The sequence below is a fragment of the Diabrotica undecimpunctata genome, chromosome 4 (assembly GCF_040954645.1).
Source record: "Diabrotica undecimpunctata isolate CICGRU chromosome 4, icDiaUnde3, whole genome shotgun sequence".
Lineage (NCBI taxonomy): Eukaryota > Metazoa > Arthropoda > Insecta > Coleoptera > Chrysomelidae > Diabrotica > Diabrotica undecimpunctata.
Genome location: NC_092806.1, coordinates 77,318,801 through 77,342,173, shown reverse-complemented (window position 1 = coordinate 77,342,173; position 23,373 = coordinate 77,318,801). Strand labels below are relative to the sequence as shown.

At 32.0% G+C, this 23,373-nt stretch overlaps 1 protein-coding gene across 4 annotated transcripts in view; it reads right to left on the bottom strand.

Moving 5' to 3' along the window:
- The window catches only part of kuz (zinc-dependent metalloprotease kuz), a 250,389-nt gene that overhangs the window by 136,208 nt on the left and 90,808 nt on the right, over window positions 1-23,373 (bottom strand). For all 4 annotated transcript variants that reach the window (XM_072529798.1, XM_072529799.1, XM_072529801.1 and 1 more), the window contains exon 2: window positions 2,514-2,774. In XM_072529798.1, the coding sequence (XP_072385899.1) occupies window positions 2,514-2,774 (261 nt within the window). The remainder of the gene's footprint in view (window positions 1-2,513; window positions 2,775-23,373) is intronic.

The window sequence follows — 23,373 nt, the reverse complement described above, 5'->3', positions numbered from 1 at the left end:
AACAATTAAAATTATTATAATTTTTAAAAAACATGAAAATTTGAGACCTTATAAAGAGAATCAGACCAAAAAAACATTCTAAGTATTGACAAAGCAAATAATTGTTTAAAAACTACTTGACCGATTGTGCCAATCTTCCGCAAATGTAGTAACTAAATAAAAACTCACATTATGAAATGTGTTTTAAATGTTTTTATTGTTTATTTTAATAATTATAAACAATTGAAAAACATGCTTACTTCTGGATTTAATTTGCAATAACTTTGTTGTTTATAAACATTTTTTAATTTAGAAAATCTCATTTTAAAGAGCAAGTATTTTCAAGATAGTCGTCTGTTCAACGTTTTTATCTAGTATGCGTAGTTTTTTCCCAATATTAAAATTGAAAACGTCGCTTTTTTTGCTTAAATGTCATGACGCAGTGAAAGTTTAGATAATCACGAGATAATACGCAGTAAGTAGAATATGTATCTACAGAGAATCTACGAAAATTCCAGAGCCATTATATTACTAAAATTGACTTTGAAAATCTTTATGCAAACAATAATATGGCCTAACAATTACCATTAGAGGAACAAAGATAGCAGTTATTCTAATCTTGATCATTCTGTACCTACATTATTAAACAAAGAAGACTAAAACAACGGAACGAGCATGGAATAGAACTACAAGAAGAAGGCTTTGAAGAAGATTCAGTAAACCAGCATCCTAAAAATAATTCCATTATTTTTCGGACTCAGTGAGGGAGGAATTACGACACTGGATTCTACAGAATCGGCACATTCGAGAGTACCAGATATACTACGTAATAATATGTTATAATATGGAGGGACTTTTTAATAAATACAACTTTTAGCTTTTATAATTTATACATTAAGTTTGTCCGTAACACTTCTGTTGTTATTGTTCGTTTTCTGAAAATAAATGAATTTTGGAAAAGCTACTTTTCCAATTCAAAGTTATAATAAAAAGGAACACACTAAGTACTAACGTCATATTATATCAATTATTTGTATTGATTTCAGTTCTATCGAAGCTATTCAATTTGATTCTTGTTTAGAATAATCAGAATTGTTTAATGCTGTAAAATAAGTTATCATATCATCCATTTATTTGTCAAATGATCCTATTTTAAGTTTCTTAATGAGACGTTGTAAGACCTCGTTTAGGATTTCGCCTCTTCAAGGTAGGGCGGCTCCCTCTGTTTTGTTGTGAAGCTTGGAGTGAATGAACAATGTCAGTTGCAAAGTGTAGAGTAGGAAAACTGCTAGTGGAGCGGGAAAAATTGAAGGTGTGTAGCTTATTTTATCTGAGATATCTGAGGGGAGTTCGTTACCGGCCAAGTGTAGAAGCCTGACTGGAGGGAATGAAATTTTTTCTTGGAGAGCTTGGTGAGCATGTGCCGTAGGTGATGGCAAGGAGTTTTTAGGGTCTCTTTAGCTTTGATGTTGAAGATGTCTATCGTGCACAGTACATATTCTTTGTTTAGAGAACGTATTCTGCCCTCTATTGCAGGGATATTGGCAAGAGGGTGGATTAATACTGACGGATAAATCTAAAGGTTTCGTCATGCATTTCCTCAGAATTTTTCTTTCTGTTACCAAAATGGTGTTACTTTGAGATTGTTTAGTGACGCATAGACACATACTTTGTATTCTATTATAGGCCTAATGAAGATTTTGTAGGTGTGCAGAAGAGTTGTAGAAGTGGTATTTCCAAATTTGCCAGATAGTGCTCCCAAGAGATTAACTCGTATTCTTACCCTGGCTGTTGTTTTTTTGATATCGATGTTCCAGTTAAAAGTTCCACTAAAATGAACTCCCAAATATCACACCGAGGATCTGAATTCGAGCCTTTCCCCAAGGAGAACTATCTAGTTACTCACGTCCACACCTCGACTGCGAGAAGATCTGAATAGGATTATTTGAGTTTTGGAGGGGTTAAATGTAAATCTCTCTTTGTTACACCACCTAACAATTTTGTTTAATTAATTTTGTGCTCTGTCGAATGCAGACTTGAGTCTCAGAGTCCCTTGGAAGGTACCTGAGGAAAGCAGTGCAGTATCGTCAGCGTATATCAGGATATACTCTGATCTATTTAAGGGGTGGGGGATGTCGCTATTGTAAACTGTATATAAAATTGGAGCTAGAATTGAGCCCTGAGGGACTCCAACTTGTGTGAATGAAGTGAATGGCGTTGAGAGTTGGTTGGCGATTTTGACGCGGATTGTACGATTGGAGATATAGAACTGTATAATTCTAATGAAGGAGGTAAGCAGTGCAGTAAGGTGGAGTTTTTTAAACAAACCTGCGTTACAAACTTGATCGAAGGCCTTCTAGACGTTTAGACAAATATTTTAGTAGATTTAGTTCCCTGCGTAAACAATTAACGCTGTCTAAAGGATCATAGTGTAAACAATAGAGTTGACTCACTTTTACAATGAAAGTTATAAGAAAACACAATTCCATTAATAATGGAATTCCACAGCAAGGAACAACACAAATAAAACTTACCTAAAATGTATCCCTGATAAATGTGCGACGTATCGACGTCCAAAGGTTCTCCCGTTGGACCCTGCACCTCAAGTTTATCCTGAAAAACGTGAAGGTCCCTTTTCAGCCGTACTCGAAAGTCGTGACCATGAGCCTTGAATGCCACATGGACATAATTGTCCGAGGCGATGGAACGTTTCGCTCGCGTGTGAGCTCTATGGACAGCTTCTGTGTCATAGGCAAGGGTCTCATAGTGACGAATATATTCGTTGAGTCGTTCAGCTGCAACAATAAATAATACGTCTATACTAAACAAATATTTTAGGAGAAAGGACGTTAAACAAAAAAATAAAGTAAATATTTTTTACTAATATTACTTAAAAAAATTACTAACTACTTTTATTACTTTTCTCAGCACTCTTATAACAAAGTAATTGATTGTGATATTGAATTTTTTAAGTAAATCAATTACAGATATAATCGTTTTCATCGTTCTTGGCGTGTGCGTGTAAAAACACTTGCAATAAGTTGTTTCATCTGTCTTTCCTTGTCTAAGCTCGATTCGTTTACCTCCTCCAGTGGCGGAGCAAAATGTAGCATGTCAAACGAAATAATAGTTATAAAAGAAAATTATAAATTATTTTTCATTAAATTTCTGATAATGGAATATACGTATAAATTGCGAAGAAGTATTTTTCTAGCTTGCAGTACAATAGGACAAGATATAACGAAAAGTACATTTTAAAAGGATTTTGAAATATACCCAAAAAAGTGTTAATTATTTAACCCACTTTAATTAAATAATGATACAGATTTTTTAAGTTTTAAGCACTGTAGCAAATTCTGAACTGTTACAACGTACTGACCTTGATTAATTAGCTAATCAGTCAGCGCCTTCACTGGAACTGTCTTCATCATTGGAATCTTCCGCCAAATCGATGATAATCCTACTTTCATTTTCATCATATGTGACCATTTTTGCCCAGTCATCCTGAATTAATTTTTCAGTATGGTTAACACAACTCGCCCACACTGCAGGTGTTGCCTCAGCTAATGCATCGCCCCAAACTTTTTTCGCTGTTTCATCTCCACGTCCATGTTCTCCAATATGACGATCATAGTATTGTTTAGAAATGCCCCAGACGAACTCAATCGGATTATATTAACAGTGATATGGAGACAATCTCAAAACCTGATGCCCATGTTCTTGGAGTAGCTCGTCTATAACGTACCTGGTATTTTGTGGTTTATTCTGGCGACAAAGACTCAATAGCTCTGTCTTGCCCGAATCGTCGTCAAAAATTATTTTTTTCGCTCGTAACCGTTCTTGTAAGTCCGATTTTTTCCAACTGGCATTCGGTAACTTTTCTATTAAGGAGCTATGGTATGAGGCATTATCCATAATAAGTAGAGATGGTTCCTCCAACATTGGTATCAGCTTTTCGGAGGCCCACTTTTTAAAAGACTCTTTATCCATAGAATCATGATAGTCTGCACTCTTAGATTTCGTAGAAAACAGTAATCCAGCATCTTTAACAAATCCTTGCCTACTTCCGGCATGTAAAACAACAAAGCGTTTACCTGTATTTTCGTGTCCTTTCGTGACAACTTTTTACAATTATTATATGCTAATTTATTAAAAATGCCCTCACATAAATATATTTTATTAAATTCTCTAGTATATAACTTATTTAAAATAATCAAATACTTTTTTATATCTAATATTATGTAGTATATAACTTATAAATTATTTTCTATAAACCCCAATCGTCACAATACCCCAAAAATAATATTTAAAATAAATAATTTACTTATTATTTTTTTAAATATTAATTTTCTCATACCTTATTAAATTTAATAAATCAATTTTTTTTTTTATTTAAAATGTGTTAAATACATCCCTGTTCGCTGTCTATATCAAAGCAGAGAACAACGGAGCACAGTTCCGCATATTCTATGGTCAAACTGTCATGTCAAATGGGGCAATGGATGCGATATCAGAGAATAAAATATAACCTTAATTAAAATATAATCGATATGGTGTTCTGTTTGTTTATAGACAAAATCTAGGAATTATTTCCATTCAAAATAACTTTCATCAATATAAATTGGTAAGTTTTACACTTTTTATAAAGACATTTACACAATCAATTCTGTATCTAACCCCAAATTATGATTTTTAGGGTACCAAACAATTTCCATATGTACAAAATTCAACAAGTATGATGTCAAATTGATTCAAAATAATGAAATCTACCATCTACCATTTAACAAATCAAGTCTATTGAACAAAATGGACACATCAGTAAGTTATTAGTGTTAAGTTTATAACCTAGATATATCATTACTTTTTGAAAAATTGTACATTTTTCTTGATTTAATTTTAGTCCAACTTTGTCTAATCTGTTTATTATAATTTTTAGGTGTTTCTCATGATCTTCAGCCGTTTTAGAAAAAATTAATATATCATCAATGTAGTGAATTACAAAATGTTCATATTGATCCAAAATATCATGAAGACATCTACATAGAGCACTGCAAGATGATTGAAGTCCAAATGGTACTACTTTGAATTGATATACTACTCCATCTATCTGAAATCCTGTATACTGTCTACTTTTTCTTTCTAGAGGTATTAACCAAAAACTATGCTGTAAATCGATTTTAGTGAAAAATGACATTCCTGTAATTCTTCCTAATATTCCATCTATACTCATTGGTGCTTCAAATTGCTTTTCAGTAATCTTGTTAATATTCCTTGCATCCAAACATAACCTGATTTCACCTGATCTTTTTCGTACTACTACTATGGGGTTAATAAAACGTGTGTCTGCCTTCTCAATGATCCCATCTTCTAACATATTATTAATTGTTTTGTTTACTTCTTCTCTGTATTTATATGGTATTGGGTATGATTTTGTTTTAAAATCTTTTTCCTGCTTAACTCTTATACTATGGATATAATTCTGTGCAATTCTATTTTCTTTATTGACAAGTCCCTTGTGTTGCTGCAATATGGAAATGACTATTGATTTATATTCTTCAGGGCAATTTAAAACTTTCATCATATCTTCTTCTTTACAAATAACATTATTCTTCATTATGTACTCATTATTCCTTGCTTCCAATTTTACGCACTCCGCCTCGTAGGCATCCATCTGCTTAAAACTTCCATTCCTTAAATATTCACTACAATAATTATTCTTTACATTCTTTTGGGACATTTCCCTATCATCAAAATACATTTCTTCTTCATAAACATCATTATTTTCTTTTAATAATATCCTATCAACTCTTATTCCTTCTTCTACCTCATCTTTCTGCATAAATTTAATTATTTGCCCTTCCAAAGTTACCATTTTTTTTTCAAAATCTATCTTTACTTTCTTCTTTTCCAATTCATCATTTCCCATTAATATATCAACACATAAATCCTTGACAATAAATCCTTGCATATTAATTTCTTTATTAAGAATATTAATTTTAAAATTGGCTAGTTTATCAATTTCACCCAACTTCTTATTATTTGCACCAATAATTTTAATTTTTGGAATCTTTATTATATCTGATAATTTTAATGTATTAAAAATAAAATTCTCCGAGACTAAAGTACTTTCTGAACCAGTATCTATCATAATCTTAATCATTTTATTTTTGGCCAAAGCATTTATATAAATTAAATTAATAGATTCAATAATTTTATCTTCATCTAAAGAAATAAATTCAGAAGGTTTTTCATAATAGCAATGGCCTAACTTGTAATTCAGAAAGTTTACTGCACAAAATTTTGATTATTAGAATTGTCAGATTGTATCTGACCACTTGGATCTGATGTCCTATGTCTTTCCCTACTATGACTTCTACTCACATTTTCCTGCCTTGTACTACTTCGTTCCCTGTCTTCGCAGCTTCTATTCCTTCGAACACAATTTACCTGTCTGTTATAGTTAGGTCGCTCTGTATTTCTTCTATTGTTAAAATCTTGTCTACTATTATTAGTACTGTTATTAAAATGTTGTCTATTATAATTAGTATTATTATTAAAATTTTGTCTATTATAACTAGTATTATTATTAAAGTTCTGTCTATTTGGATTACTGTTATTATTATTAAAATTTTGTAAACTATCACCATACCTATAATTATTATATGATTGTCTATATTGTTGATTATCAATTTTATTATATTGAAAGTTATTGTTTTTTCTGTTGTTATTATTACTTGTCATATTACCTCTTTGTATTCTTTGAATAAAATTAATAAAACTATCTATTGTTTGAATATTTTGTACAGTTACTGTTTGCACCACATCAGCATCAAAATGTCTAGATACATTTAAGACTGTTTCATCCTCTCTAAGTGGTGGTTCTAAATATTTTGCAACTGTTATCAGTTTTAATGCATAATCTACCATATTTGATTTTAAATTGTGATTATACTTTCCAAAATATAGAATTTCTCTAAACTTTGCTTGCTCTAATTCACCCCAATAATAATTTAAAAATTTATTTTCAAATGTTTGAAAATTATCTAAATCATTTTCAATACTAGCAAACCAAGTTGCTGCATTGTCATTTAATGTCATTCTAATATAATCTTTAATATCATTAATATTATTCACAAATCTTAATTTATGTTTTAAACTATTTATGTATACTCTAGGATGCAAATTTTTTATATTACCAGAGTATTTAATCGCAGTCTCATTTGTTAAATTTAAGTAAGGTCTCCCTATGTCTCTCATTTGTGAAATATCATCTATTCTCTGTTCCACATTTCTTATTTGATTACTATTTATTTGGATATTTTGTTGTATATCATCTAATTTTTCTTCTGTGTTTCTCCTGTCTTCGTTAATTTTTACTTCTAAGTTACATTTCTGTAACTCTATTTTCTGTTCTATATCTATCTTATTATCTTGAATAATCCTCTTTACTTCTGTCTTCTCATTTTCTATCCTTTTCTTGTAGTCATTCCGTATAATTTTTATTTCATTTGCTACTTTTTTCTCTGCAGCTTCAAGTTTTTTATCCATTTGTTTTTCTATTTGTTTTACAATTTTATTATTATTATCTTCTATTTTCTTGTCTAATTTTCTATAATTCTCTTCTAATTTCTGTTCCATTTTTTTCATGTCTTCTTTGACTTGTTTTGAATTCTCTTCCAATTTTTTTATGTCTTCTTTGACTTGTTTTGAATTCTCTTCCAATTTTTTTATGTCTTCTTTGACTTCTTTTGAATTCTCTTCCAATTTTTTTATGTCTTCTTTGATTTCTTTTGAATTCTCTTCCATTTTTTTCGTATTCTCTTCCATTGTCTTGTTCATCTGCATCATTAATGACATCAAAGCTGCCATATTGACATTTTCCTCTCTTTCTGGATTCATTTCTGCAGTATCTTGTGGAACTTGAACTAAACTCTCCTCTTGTATAGGTTGTGTTTCTACTTCCACATCTTCTTCATTCTTTTTGCTTCTTGTACCTTTCTTTCCTTGAGACATTTTGAGACTTTACTTGTTCAAATATAATTAAAAATAAAATCTATAATTTTTTCTTTCTACTGATAATTAATTTAATTATATGAGAGCACTTATCTTCCCAAACTAATTCTTTTAAATCGAGAGCCACCGCGTTGGGTGCCAAATTGTTATGATGTGTTTTTTGTTTGAATGATGAGCAATGAGTATTTTTAATAATATAGGGTTTTTATCGCGGTTCTCAAAGAATTAGCTTGTAAGTACTTTTTTAAATTATCTTTATTATAACTATTATGAAACACACATATATATCTAACTTAGCCAATGTAAATTTAAAATAAACTATCTTTAAATTGATATTCTTATAAAACTAATTAAATTCTATAGACAATCTACAATTTAAACAAAACTATCTTCAAAATTGAAATTGTTATGACACTAACTAAATTATATTAACAAAATTTTGTACCTTTCTTTCACTGAATGCCTAAATGAACTGTTTTCTACTATATAGATTCTAATCACCACTGAATGTCTTCGTACTTCAGTTATCCTTGTTTTTTGTGAAATTACTTTTTCCAATTATCAGCTTCTACCAATTTAAGATATAGTTTTCTTCACCAGCATTTATACACCACCAACCAAACCAGCAAACAGCATTTATATTTATTCTTCTTTTCAATATACCAATATCCAATTATTATAAGTTGATTTATACTAATCTCCAACCATAATATAATTTAATTTCTTCCAATATACCTTTTTTTATCTTCAATAATTATTTGTGTATAATTATAAATGTGCATTAAATATATGCATAATTTTTAATCTTCTTTTAACTCACTATATTAAACTGCTTGACTGACTTACTAAAACTGTGAACAATTGACTTCACTAATTAATTGTGTCTATCTTCTACTAACTTTCATAATAAACTGCTTGACTTCTGACTAAAAACTGCCATCTTGAATCCAAATCACGGGTATTTATATCTTTTCAATCTTCCAGAACCATCTGGTAAGAAATCATGTTCCAATTTGTTCTATCACTTCTATATAGATGTTCTCGAAAAAAATATCTGTTCGATCCACCGCCATAATCATTATTTCGAGAATGTTCGACTGTAAACAATGGTCACACTCTGCACTCTGAAGAATTCGTTAATGTTCCATTGATAATTTTGTTGACATTTAGGCTTTTCAGATCAGAATAAACATTTAAATCATCAAATATATATAAATTAAACACCTCAAACCAACATTATTATTATAACCCCACTTATATTCGTATTATGATTAATTTCTATCTGTCAATCCACTGTATAGTTGGTTGCCTAAGCACATGGCTCACTTAAATCTATTTACAACATTAAAATTACTAAAATACAACTTTTTACAATTATTATATGCTAATTTATTAAAAATGCCCTCACATAAATATATTTTATTAAATTCTCTAGTATATAACTTATTTAAAATAATCAAATACTTTTTTATATCTAATATTATGTAGTATATAACTTATAAATTATTTTCTATAAACCCCAATCGTCACAATATATATACATATATATATATATATATATATATATATATATATATATATATATATATATATATATATATATATATATATAAAGGTAGAAGGTATCGGTATAGCTCGTCACAAAGGCAAAAATATATAATAAAATATGGGTATAAGATGTAAGGCAACTAAAAGTAAAATGTAATGGCATGTCTCGCAAAGCAGAAAACCAAAAAAGGTATATCGATGGAAGGCAACCGTATATACGTATTTCTGACTATTGGTTGTCTTCAGTACGGATTGGTATCGGAATGAGATTGGTTGTAAAATTCTGGTGGATAATTGTTTTTTTCTAAGATATCTTTAAATTTTTTAAAATGTCCGGAATGGTATTGTGGGCTAGATAGCTTAATTGCTCTGTAAGTAAGACTGAATACAAGACTCCTTTGTGACTTTAAATATATTAAGTATTCGATATAACAATTCGGGAAAATTTTATCGATTTGAAAGGTTTGCTTTGGTTAGAAATGAAAAGAAAGAGGATAACATAGAAGAAGAAGTAATTGTGGAAGAAGGATCTGATAGTGAGGAAAATGTTAATGTAGTTGAGGAGAAAGAAGAAACAGGCATGTTAGAAAATTTAATAATGGCAATGATGAAAAAACTGCAAGAAAAACAAGAAGAAAATAAATGATGAAGAATCGAGGACAAAGGTGAAGCAACAAGAAGAAAATTTCTTGAAACTAGAAAACAGAATGGAAAAGTATGAATAATAAATTAGCAATCAATTCCTGGCGGTTCGCTTTTTAGCCCATATCTCGGTTTGTACGGAGGTGTGTTTTGAGCTAGGAAATGATGGGGTAGTTTTTGGGGATTGGTTACTATACCAACCAATAGCAATTAATTAGCAATAAAATATCCCGCCAAGATGGGCCCTGTACCCCTTTTCCTTGACGAGATATAGCTACGGCTTTACTAGCGTTACCGTAAAGTTAGCTAGCCATTGTTTCTCGGAAACGGTTGCAGCAGTACATTGTTTTTTTGCGTAACACTTCGGCAGTAAATTAGCAATCAATTCCTTGCGGTTCGCTTTTTGGCCGATATCTCGGTTTTCCTGGGGTGTGTTTTGAGCTAGGGGATAATGCGATAGCTTTTGGGGATTAGTTAATAAACCAATAAACAGCAATTAATTAGCAATAAAATATGCCACCAAGATGAGCCCTGTACCCCTGTTTCTTGCCAAGGTATAGCTATGGCTATGCTAGCTTTACAGTAAAGTTGGCATACCCACTGCTTCTCAGAAACGGCTACAGCAATAAATTTTTTCTTTCCGTAATAAATTAGCAACAAATTATAGTGTTGGTCCGAACAATTTCATGTTATGTGATTTCCAATATATGCAGTGAAATGCCTGCAGAAAAACAAATCCACCCATCTTTAATTATTCAATTATCAGATGAACAATTTTTTGAACCTGGAGAGATTGATATGCTTATAGGTGCAGATCTTTTTTGGGGCCTTCTAACAGAAGGAAAAATATATTTTGGTAGCAGGTTACCTATTTTACAAAATACTAAACTAGGCTGGGTTGTTTCAGGAAAAAGTCCTGTATCAATTTCATTATCCAGATGCAATTTTGCAAACACAATTTATTCAGAAAATGTTCAATTAAAAAGATTTTGAGAACTAGAAGAAGTATCTGTAAATTCAGTCTTGATAAAAGATAAATCAGATTGTGAAAATCATTTTCACGGAAATACTACTAGAAATGCAGAGGGTCGTTTCATAGTAAAGTTGTCATTAAAACATCTCCTGATGTATTAGGGGATTCATTCAATGCAGCGTACCAGGTTTGTAAATCTAGAAAAAAGATTTAATCAAAACAACAATTTTCAAATTCAATATTCACAATTTATTAAAGAATATATTTCCTTAAATCATATGACTAAGATAGATATGTCACAAGACAATCCTAATAAAACATACTATTATTTACCACATCATGGTGTTCTCAAAGAAGAAAGTATCACAACAAAACTACGTGTAGTTTTCGATGGTAGCTGTGCTTCTTCTACAGCCTACTCATTAAACGATTTTGTTCTGAAGCTATTTTCTTGTGGCATGTTAAAGTAATTACTATTTAAATGGGAATAAGCCATAATTAAAGGTTAAAGTAAGTTTATTGACGTTTCAATTTCCACTTCGGGAATCGTTCTCAAAATACAAACATTGTATTATACATTATACAATACAAATGTTTGTATTTTGAGAACAATTTCCGAAGTGGAAATTGAAACGTCAATAAACTTACTTTAAGCTTTAATTGTGGCTTATTCCCATTTAAATAGTAATTACATTAAATAATTTACAATACATTGGTCCAAAAGTCCAAAATGACATCATCAGTATTTTACTAAGATTTAGAATGTTTAGATATGTAGTTTCTGCAGACATTACAAAAATGTATAGACAAATTTCAATTCACAATGATCATAAGTCATTACAAAGAATTGTTTGGAGAGATAATCCAGAACAAGACCTTTCAGTTTATGAGCTAAATACAGTGACTTATGGAACAACTTCAGCTCCATATTTAGCAATAAAATGTTTACAAACATTAGCCCAAGAACATATAAATTAATTTCCATTAGCATCACAAACTGTTCTAAAAGACTTTTATGTAGATGATCTACTCACTGGTTCTAATATCTCTGAATTAATTCAAACATGTCAAGAAATCTCATTCCTTCTAAACTCTGCTGGATTTCCTCTAAGAAAATGGACCGCTAACAATCCAAATGTTCTTCAAACCATTTCCAGTAACGATGATTCATTAGCCATATTAAAATTAGGACAAAATTATGCTTCAAAAACATTAGGTATTTACTGGTACAGTCAATTAGATGTTTTAAAATATTAAATTAATGATATTTATCCATTAACAAGTTCACTTACAAAAAGACAAGTACTCTCAGATATAGCACAAATTTATGATCCATTAGGTTTTATCAGCCTTTGTATAATTCTAGGAAAAACATTGATACAAAAATGATGGTTCACTAAACATGGCATGCGTTGATCCCGTTCCAGAGGACCTATCTTTACAATGGCAACAGTTTAGAACTGAATTGTCCGAATGAAATCAATTATCAATTTCTAGATATGTTATAAAAAATGAGTATAAACTGATAGATATCCATGGTTTTTGTGATACATCTGGTGATGCATATGCTGCATGCATTTTTGCACGCAGTTCAAATTTGCAAGGAGAATTTCATGTACAATTATTATGCTCAAAAACCAAGGTAACACCAATTAAGTTATTAACAATTCCAAGATTGGAACCCAATTATCTATTCAAGTAAAAACATCACTATTCAATCTTCCTAGTGCTCTGTTGGATAAAAACAGATCCAAACTATCTAGAAATTTTTGTGGAAAATAGAGTTGCAAAAATTCAAAATTTAACCTCTATCTCAAATTGGAGTTATATTAATACAAAATCAAATTCTGCTGATGTTGGCTCCAGAGGCATACTACCAAAGAAATTAAAATACCACCACCATGGTGGACAGGGCCAGAGTTTTTATGTGAACCAAACAGGCAATGGCCCCAATATACATTTAATATATCCAAATCAAAATTACCAGATTTAAAAAGGATTCCTACAACAATTCTTTCAAACAGTTCTGTCAATTCGTTAGAAATATTTACGAAGTTTTCTAGTTATTTAAAGTTAGTCAGAACAATTGCATATTGTAAAAGATTTCTTCATAATTCAAAAAATAAAGACCATCAACACTTGGGTCCGTTACAAGCAATCCGTTACAAGCAATTGAAGTTGATCAAGCACTAACATTAACCAAATTAGCTCAAAAGAATTCATTTAATGACATACTTATTCTTCTGTCTCATAAACCATTACCCCATAACCATAAATTATCTTCTTTATGTCCATTTTTGGATGAGCAAGGTATCCTTCGTGTAGGGGGACGATTAAAATATACTAACTTACAAACAGATAATATTAAACAGCCTATCCTTATATCTTCAAATCATCCATTTACTAAATTAATTTTTATTCATAAACATAACTATTTATTACATCCAGGGCCACAATCACTATTGGCAACAGTCAGACAAAAATATTGGCCTATTGGGGGAAAAATTCTTGCCAAGAAAATTGTTAAGAATTGTATTCAATTCAATGTTTTAGACACAAGCCAGTTGCATCCATTGCCCCTATGGGTAGCTTACCTAATAATAGAATTTCACAATAGAATTTCTTTCTACTATTTTATTAATTCTAATTTCACAATAGAATTACTAACTTACAAACAGATAATATTAAACAGCCTATCCTTATATCTTCAAATCATCCATTTACTAAATTAATTTTTATTCATAAACATAACTATTTATTACAGCCAGGGCCACAATCACTATTGGCAACAGTCAGACAAAAATATTGGTCTATTGGGGGGAAAATTCTTGCCAAGAAAATTGTTAAGAATTGTATTCAATTCAATGTTTTAGACACAAGCGAGTTGCATCCATTGTCCCTATGGGTAGCTTACCTAATAATAGAATTTCACTATAGAATTTCACAATATAATTTCCTTCCATTTAAGTCACTGGAATAGATTATGCAGGTCCATATAACATAAAAGACAGAAAGGAACGAGGTGCAAAAAGAACAAAGGGTTACATTTGTGTGTTTGTATACTTTGTAACTAAAGCTATTCATCTTGAAATCATTTCAGATATGACAGCAGAATGTTTTATAGCATGTCTGCGAAGATTTGTTTTACGTCGGGGAATACCCAACCACATTTATTCTGATAATGGTAAAACATTTAAAGGTGTATATAATGAACTCAATGAATTGTACAAGTTTATTCAAAATAATCATAATACATTAATAGATTATGCAACTAGCAATAATATAAGTTAACATTTTTCTGCTATTTACAGTCCTAACTTCGGTGGCTTATGGGAAGCCGCAGTTAAATCAATGAAACATCATCTTAAACGAACTCTATTAAAATATATGATATATAAAACCTATGAAGAGTTTTTAAAACTCATAATTTAAATTGAAGGCATTCTAAATTTAAGACCGCTCAATTTCAAATGACCAAATGAGACAGCTCCATCAACTATATAAATGAAAGTCTCCACAGTCCAAACTTTCAGTTGGAAGTCTGGTATTAATCCGTAATGACCACTTACCACCCCAAAAATGGCAACTAGGACGAATTTTGCAGCTGATTCCTGGTCCAGATGGTATTCACTAAGTATCCCTTGTGCCCACTACAAAAAGTGTCTTAAAACGATCCGTAAGACAGCTACATCCACTACTTCTTCAAGATGAAGCCTCTTCAAGTGAAAATTATTAAAGACAATAATTATTGTGAACTTTACATTATGTATTTTGAAGGTTCCCTTCAAAGGGGAGCTATGTTACGATTTTTATTTTTTAATGTTTTGTTAACTATTTTTGTACTCAGCAGTTGGTACAACTGAATTTTTATAAAAAAAGAAGAAGTTTGACGTGACAGACATAACCTATATAATAAATCAATATGTATTGTTACGATAAATGTGAGTTATGCCGGGTCGACGCTTATACCTGCTATTGGAACTTTCGAGATGAGGATCGATTAATCCACCAGGGTTCCGATCGAAGACGGCAGAAATTTCTAGACAAACAAATCAGGTATAAAACGGACGATGTGAGATTTAAAAGGACAGTCAAAAACAAGTGCCGATTAATAAATTGTTCGCGCGGCTATTTAAATTGTAACCGGTGTGAATGTTTTAAATAAATTATATAGCTGTAAATAAATTAATATTTAAGTGTTTAAATAAATAAATGTATGTAAATAAACTCTATAAAGTGTTGTAAAGTGTAGAACATTTTTATAATAAATAAAATTAATAATATAAATTTATAAACACAGTTCGGTGGTGACAGAGTGGAATATATTTTAAATAAATTGTGAAAATGACTACGATTTATGAGCTCACAGTTACGAATTTAAGAAGACATCTCGAGGACAGAGACTTAGCTTCTACCGTAAAAAAGGCTGATTTAGTCCAACGACTAAAGAACGCTTTAGAGGAAGAGGATTTGGGCCCGGAAACTTATATATTTGAAGACAAACATGCTGCTGTCATCTCGGCGATTTCGAAAGTTTCTGGTGATGTGGCCAAAGTTTCTTGTGGTACTGCATCATTAGAGAACAAAGTTTCCGGCGACATCGCATCATTAGAGAACAAAGTTTCTGGCGATATTTCGAAAGTTTCCGGCGACATCGCATCATTAGAGAACAAAGTTTCTGGCAATTTTTCGAAAGTTTCCGGCGACATCGCTTCTTCATAAAACAAAGTTTCTAACGAGATTTCTTCTGTGGAAATCAAAGTTTCTGCTTACATCTCTAAAGTCACTTCTGAGATGTCTGCCCTCGACGATAGAATATCTTCGTTAAAAAACCAAGTTCCTGCCGATATGTTGGCCTTCGAAGAAAAGATGAAAGAGATGGAAAGAAAGATGGAGGAAACAGGGATAGCAGAGAAGAGGTTAAATATGCGATATAGCCACGACCATTTGGAGCATGTATATCAGTCGCAGCTTAAAAATCGAAGACAACCATAACCGAAGAAGTGGAAGTAAACCAAGTCCAAGATGTATCTGACCTTACGTTTGAGGAATTCATGGGAGCCTATGGAGGTACCGGTAAAGCAAGATATGGTGTTACCACTGAAGAAAAGCAAGATCTACTCGCGCTTCCCGATGACTACTCACTGGCCCTTACCATCCCGGCCAGTATCAAAGACGCACCAGGGTTGGCATCCGTCTTTCAAATAAAGTTCGGTCGGGTTGCAGAACTTCAATGCCAAGTGCCAGCTCCTGGGAAAGCCTTGAAACTCCAAGATACATCACGTTACCTTTTTTACCTGGTAACAAAAGACACGGCCCGTGACCAACCTACCTACCGAGATGTATGGGAAGTCTTACTTCAGTTGAGAGAGCACGTACTAGAGTCTGACGTGCAAAAGTTAGCCATGCCGAAGTGGGAGTGGCGCCAATTCGATTGGAGGGTTATCCGAAAAATGGCGCAGGAACCATTTACAATAAAATACAACAAATAGTAATAAGTAAAGATCATGTACAATAAACATCAAAACAATAACAAAGAAACAAGTAAACAGTTAAAATTTGTACATTAAAACAGTATATCAAATCACAAAAGTTAAAATATATATATATATATATATATATATATATATATATATATATATATATATATATATATATAAATATCACACATCTAGATTAATAATTAGATTCTTAAGTTGCCTTTTGAAAGCATTAATGTTTGGGCAGAAAGGATCCAATAGGAGGTCATTGCAAGAGCTGAGCATTCTCGACAAGGGAAAATGACGAGCATAATCAGTCCTATGAAAAGGAATATAAAAGAGTGCAGTGTGTCGAGTTCTATGTATTGTGTTTAAGTGTACATTGGCTAATAACGAGGGACAATTAATAACGTTGTTTAGAATTTTAAACAAAAATAACATAATATGTTATCAGCTCTCAACCTGCGGTTCTTCGATGTAGCAATGTTAAATTGAGACATTATTATATGAATATATCTATGAAATAATTTTCAGTATTTTTTATATTAATATGTACTATAAAAAGCTAAAGATCTTAGAAACTTCCTCTGAACACTTTCCAATCCATCAATGTATACTTGATGAAATGGGGACCAAACAATAGAGCAGTATTCAAGGCCTGAGCGTATCAGAGAGCAATAGAATAATTTGAGTACAATAGGTGAGAGATCATGACTATTACGATAAATAAAACCAATATTACGAAATCCTGTTTCCTTAATTTTAAGAAAATGGCTTCTAAATGTCAATGCACAATCCAATAATACACCCAAATCTCTTATCTCAGTAACTAAATCCAAGAGTACATCAGTAAGATCATATATATTAAGTACTAGATTGTTTATACGATCAAATGAAATACTAGAACATTTAGTTGGATTTAAGCTTAAACCATTTTTTTTGACCATAAACATATATTATTGACATCATCTTGCAGGAGATCTCTATCCGATTTATTATTTATACAACGAAACAACTTTAGATCATCAGCAAATAGCAGGAAGTGTGAGTTTTTAATAGCCTTACCAATATCGTTAATGAACAAGTTAAAAAACAAGGGACCACAATGAGACCCTTGTGGTACACCAGAATAACAATGAAATTCTTTTGAAATATAATTGTTAATACGAACTTGCTGTGTACGTTCCATCAGAAAACTTTTAATCCAATTAACAATGGGGTCACCAAAGCCAGATGCATGAAGTTTGTGGACCAAAAGATTATGATTAACCTGGTCAAAGGCCTTTGAGAAATTAGTGTAAACGCTGTCGACCTGAATTTTATTCTCAAATGCACCCAACAAGTATTGTTAGTAATGGACAAGGTTTGTTACTGTTGACTTTTCGTTAGAAAATCCATGTTGTTCATCAATAATTATGTTTCTGCAAGCCCAGGTGAGATTTATCGATACCAATTTATCAAGAAGTTTCGGGATTGCTGATTGAATAGTTATACCTCTGTAATTGTTAACACACTCGCGCTTGCCACATTTATAGATAGGTGTAAGAAAACTATTTTTCCAATATTGTGGAAATACAGATGATGACAACGATAAATTGAAAATTTGTTGTAAAGGTTTACAAAGGGAAAAAATACAGTTCTTAATAAGTGCTGCAGGTATACCATCAGGCCCTGAAGAATATGTAGTTTTTAAACTCATAATCCCCTCGAAAACATCAGTCAGACTAAACTTCAGAATCTGAAAATCCACACTATAGTCCAATTTAAAGTTAGGTACATTATACTCACTATCAATATATGTACCTGAAAAATAACTGGCAAAAAGATTGACTATTTCATCACCACTCTGAGCTATTACATCCCCTCCTTTATTAGACATTACATTAGGATAAGCACTAGAGCCACGTGTAGTACTAACATACCTCCAAAAAGAGTGGGGATTACTTGAAAGATTTGCTTGAATATTCTCTAAATAGTTCTTATAACATACTGCTTGTAATGATTTACATCTTTCCCTTAACACAGAAAATTCCTCATGTGAGTTGCCTGATGCTTTAAAATTCCTGTGAGCTAATTTTTTCTGTATGACAAGCTCAATTAATTCTCGCGAAAACCAAACTGGAAAGTTTAATGATTTAAACTGTTTGATAGGAACACACATATTTATGGCATCATATAAAATATGGTAAAAATTTTATAAGCAGCAATTTATATCTAATTCATCTAATACCTTGTTCCAAGGAATTGAGGCTAAACATTCATTTAAAACTTGATAATTATATTTTTTTAAATCATGATAGAACATCATCATTTTAAATCATCATATTTAAAAAACAAATTTAAATTGGCTGCATGTAACAATATAGTATAAGCTGAATGATGTTGCGAAGTATTCAATAGAATATCAGTTGAAATCGACACAACTGCATCCCTCTGAGTACAGAAAACTAGATCTAAAAATTTATTATTAAGGTTAGGCAAAGCATATACCAGGATGCTTCAGGAAGGTTGTATACGTGTCACCACAAATACAGAATTCACAATCACTGAATCTATCCGCTAAGTCCAACATACAGGTGAAACGCTCCTCATATTCTGACCCAGATGACCGTGGAGGAAAGTACACTGCACCAATGACTAATTTTTTTCTGCCACACATCACCTGTGTAAAAAGGTGTTCCACATAGGAATCGATAGGCCTAACCGATCGAATTAAGGCGCTTATGGACAGCAATAAGAACACCACCACCACGAGTCTTTGAACTAGTTTGAGGGAACCTGTCATGTCTATTAAAGTGACACATTAAAGTCACTCAATCCCAATTCAGCATCTAACATTCTAGGTGTAAGCCATGTTTCAATAATAATAATAACATCATAACTAGAGAAACTCAGAGCATGTCTGAAATTCTGAAGTTTAGTGCACATACCGCCAACATTCTGAAAATATAAGCTCAATGATCGTTTTTTGAATTATTGGATTTACTGACAATGATTTTGGGTACCCCATTAAAGTACTTGATCTTCAAATCATTCTTACCTTGTTTTTCTGAATTCTAACTCCTGATAAACGGCCTTCACTTACTCACGCTGTAAAGGGGTAAGATCAGCTCCAATGTGCAAATTAGAACCCATTAAAGATCTACGTTGCTTTAAACATGAGATAACTATTGCTGAATCATTAAATGCGACTTTAATAGGTCTTGGTTTATCTGTTAGTCGACCAAGGCGAAAAGCTTTAAAGGTGCTGTTCGTTACACCTATTTTATTGAGAATTCCTTGGACCTCATTTCTATCGTGTTCAGCAAGAATGTTAGATTCACTGGAAGGTACATTATATATAATATTTTATCCTGTATCTCCCCAAAAACTGCATCGGTACCTTTGACATCTGCACCATTTTGAATGTTATCATTTCCAGCATTACTTACTGATTTGCTGCCAGTGGTAGATTCTTTGATAATCCTAAGATCTTTTTTAGATCATCATAGAATTTTTCAAAACTTGTTTTTAAACTTTTCATCTCCAACTAATCTTACCAATTTCCTCCTCTAATTCAATAATATTCTGGGTGCTAGCAGTTTTCACTTCACTTAAAGTGTTTTCAAGCGCACTGACACGATTGTTTAGGTTTAGGGCGTTCATAATCCCAGGTACACAATCCTTACACAAGTAAGGCATGATTCTGGTAGCTAACAATAAACATCTTATCTCTGTTGAACTAATTGCAGCACAGGTCCTGCACATCACTCTCTTGCAAAAATCACATGGGTAATCAAACACTTCACCGGAGTTTGAAGGCTCTTTAAAAATGCAGTTTACAGAACACTTGCAACATTTGGCTTGTATTTTGAGGTTATTTTTCGATAGTTTCCAATTTACCAGTAAATTTGAAAATGTACACCAAACTTTTTTAATTTCCAGGCAATTTACGAAAAATATTAAAATTTTAGGACACCAAGTAAACAATGCACTTAACCTTTTTCTTCTTGTTGGCATTTATGTTATGCTAGTCTGTTGCAATCCGCATAGTTACTGGTGCGGACAGAAAACCGTCCCTTGTCATTTTTTTACAACTGGAAGTTGTAAAAGAGGGTCCATTTGCCGATACCAGCATACCGTTCCAGTTCCAGTCCCGACAAGGTTCCAGGAGGAACCATCTTTTAAGAGGGGGGCAATGTTACGATAAATGTGAGTCATACCGGGTCGTCGCTTATACCCGCTATTGGAACTTTCGAGATGAGGATCGAATAATACACCGGCGTTCCGATCGAAGTCGGCAGAAATTTCTAGACAAACAAATCAGGTATAAAACGGACGATTTGAGATTTAAAAGGACAGTCAAAAACATTGACTGTCCTTTTAAAAGAAAGTTTATATTTAGTCAACCTCCATCTGTACTGGCTTTTTTTTGCTAATAAATCAACATGATACTAGACAAGGCGAAAAGCTCGGGTTCGTTCGGAAAAATATTCCCATAAGATTTTTTTTGCATAATCATTTTCATGGGATCCCCCAAAATAAGGTTTAAGAGGTTCAAGTTGGTAGCATAGGAAATTCTTGTTCATTATTTTCAAGGAAATAAAAAGAAATTTGATTCGTAAGACTAGAAAATGACTGTTCACAGAAATTGTTTCTTAAAGTAGTTTTTTGTTCAATCATTATACTTTTAATCGTTTTTTGTTTTTCATAAAAGGGACACTTTCTTTTTAAATGAGCAAGAAGGTGTAGATATATGGCCTATCACAAAAAATAGCTCACACAAAGAAAAAGGAGAAGCTCTTTTAAGGGATGAACTAACGGTGTCTACAATAATCAATCAATCTTCAATCTCAGAAATATCTTTTCCATTTTAAAATAAATACATACATAATCACATAATGAACATGTTATGTTATTCATATTGAACGTATACGTCGGATCAACAGGTCAAAATGCATCCATAAAAATAAAAAATTATATAGTAAAATATATAGTCCAGTCGGCAGAGATTTGACCTCTAAAAATCATACAAACAAACTGAATTTTACTGAGAATGCCAATTTTGCGACCTTAAAACAGATACAAAAAAGTGTCTCTCGGGTTTTGCCAAAAAACTTCCCATTGTAGGAGGGAAAATGGAAAACATCGATTTACCAAGAATCTTTAAGCTGTAGTTGTTTCCGAGAGAACGGTTCATTCTTCAGAAAAATTGCTAATAAAGCTGCAATTCTTGTTTGAAACATTTTTTTCTATGGCGTATAGATTTTTGGTATATCGATGTTTTCGGTTTTTCACCCTACGAGGGAAGTTTTAGGGGAAACCCGGGGAAAATTCAGCTTGTTTGTTTGATTTTTAGAGATTCAATGGCATTTTTGTCTCTGACGACTAGAGTAATAGTAATCACAAACAGTAAGTAATACATAATGAACAGTGCCGACCTTTCCTTGTACTTCTCATAAGAATAAACTTTTGTAAAACCTAAACAAACACATTCTGTTTCACAAGTGTTTTGGAAGTAATAAATCATCTTAATTGATAATTCTCTGATATTTTAACTAGTTTATAACAAATGTACTATTAAATGGTTTGTTTCCAAACAGAATCGGTTACAATCTGTTTTTTTAAGCGAATATTTTTTCATATCGTACCTGCAAGAATGACTCCATCAGCCGATTTTCGAAAGCAAAAAAGGATTTAAAGCGCATAAAATCAGGGTATTCGGTTCAATTAACTGGAAATTCTGTTTCCGTAATGAAATTAGTGTCAGAGAATGCGCCCTGTCGATTCTTTGAGGAAGATCCGAAGAGTGGGGAGAAAAGAGAAAAAGGTCAGGGAATAGCGCAAAAAATATGACGTTTAGTTTAATGTTTATTTGTTTTTCTGATTAGGATACTACAATGAAAATAGTCGCTTTTCTTATATTTATTTAGATTAATGCTGCTATAGTCGGACCGTGGAATCGATAGAATTTCAAGGATGCGTGAACAGTGAGTGTTTGCATTGTCGTTGGCTATCTGCAATAGAATTAATTTGTGTTAGAATTTCCGTTGGATAGTTTGTATAAAATTTGCGGTCTATTAAATTACGTTGTGTAATTATGGATGATCTCTAAGAAAAAAAAATCAAAATTTTCTGTTGAGGATAAAGAGGAAGAAAAAAAATTGTAAATACATATAAAAAAGCATATGAGGAGTTAAATGCAGAGAAAGGTTACGAGGATGTCATTAAATTTTCTGTTGAAGCTACAGGTAAACTGTTAAATAATGTAAATATACTGGTAAATTGTTTAACTTGAGCACTACTGGACTTTTTAGGGCACCAGTCAACAAAGTCAAAATAGCCATGTTAGTGTTGATAATTTTGTTTACGGAAAGTTTTATTCTTGTCTTGTAGGCCTAAGAAAAGATGTCAAAATAGCATTTAAAAAGAGAAGAATGAAATTGTATCGTGGAGACGATAATATTTGCGATCCATAAAACAATATGCAGAAAGTACTATCTATTATTCAGATGACCTGAGTGAACACTGTTGTCATACTATTGTCAGAGTCCGTTAGGGGAAGTCTAACATTGTGCTAAATCACCAGTGCTCGACAACGTAAATAGCACAACGTATCTACAAGACTGAAACATCCTTCTGGGAAAGGTAAAAGGCTTATAAAACAAGAGCCGCCGCAAGAGAGAATTGGGTTCTATAAGAGTGTTGATCTGGGCATAACTTCACTGGCCCTAGGGCATTCACCGAAGGCCAACCGCT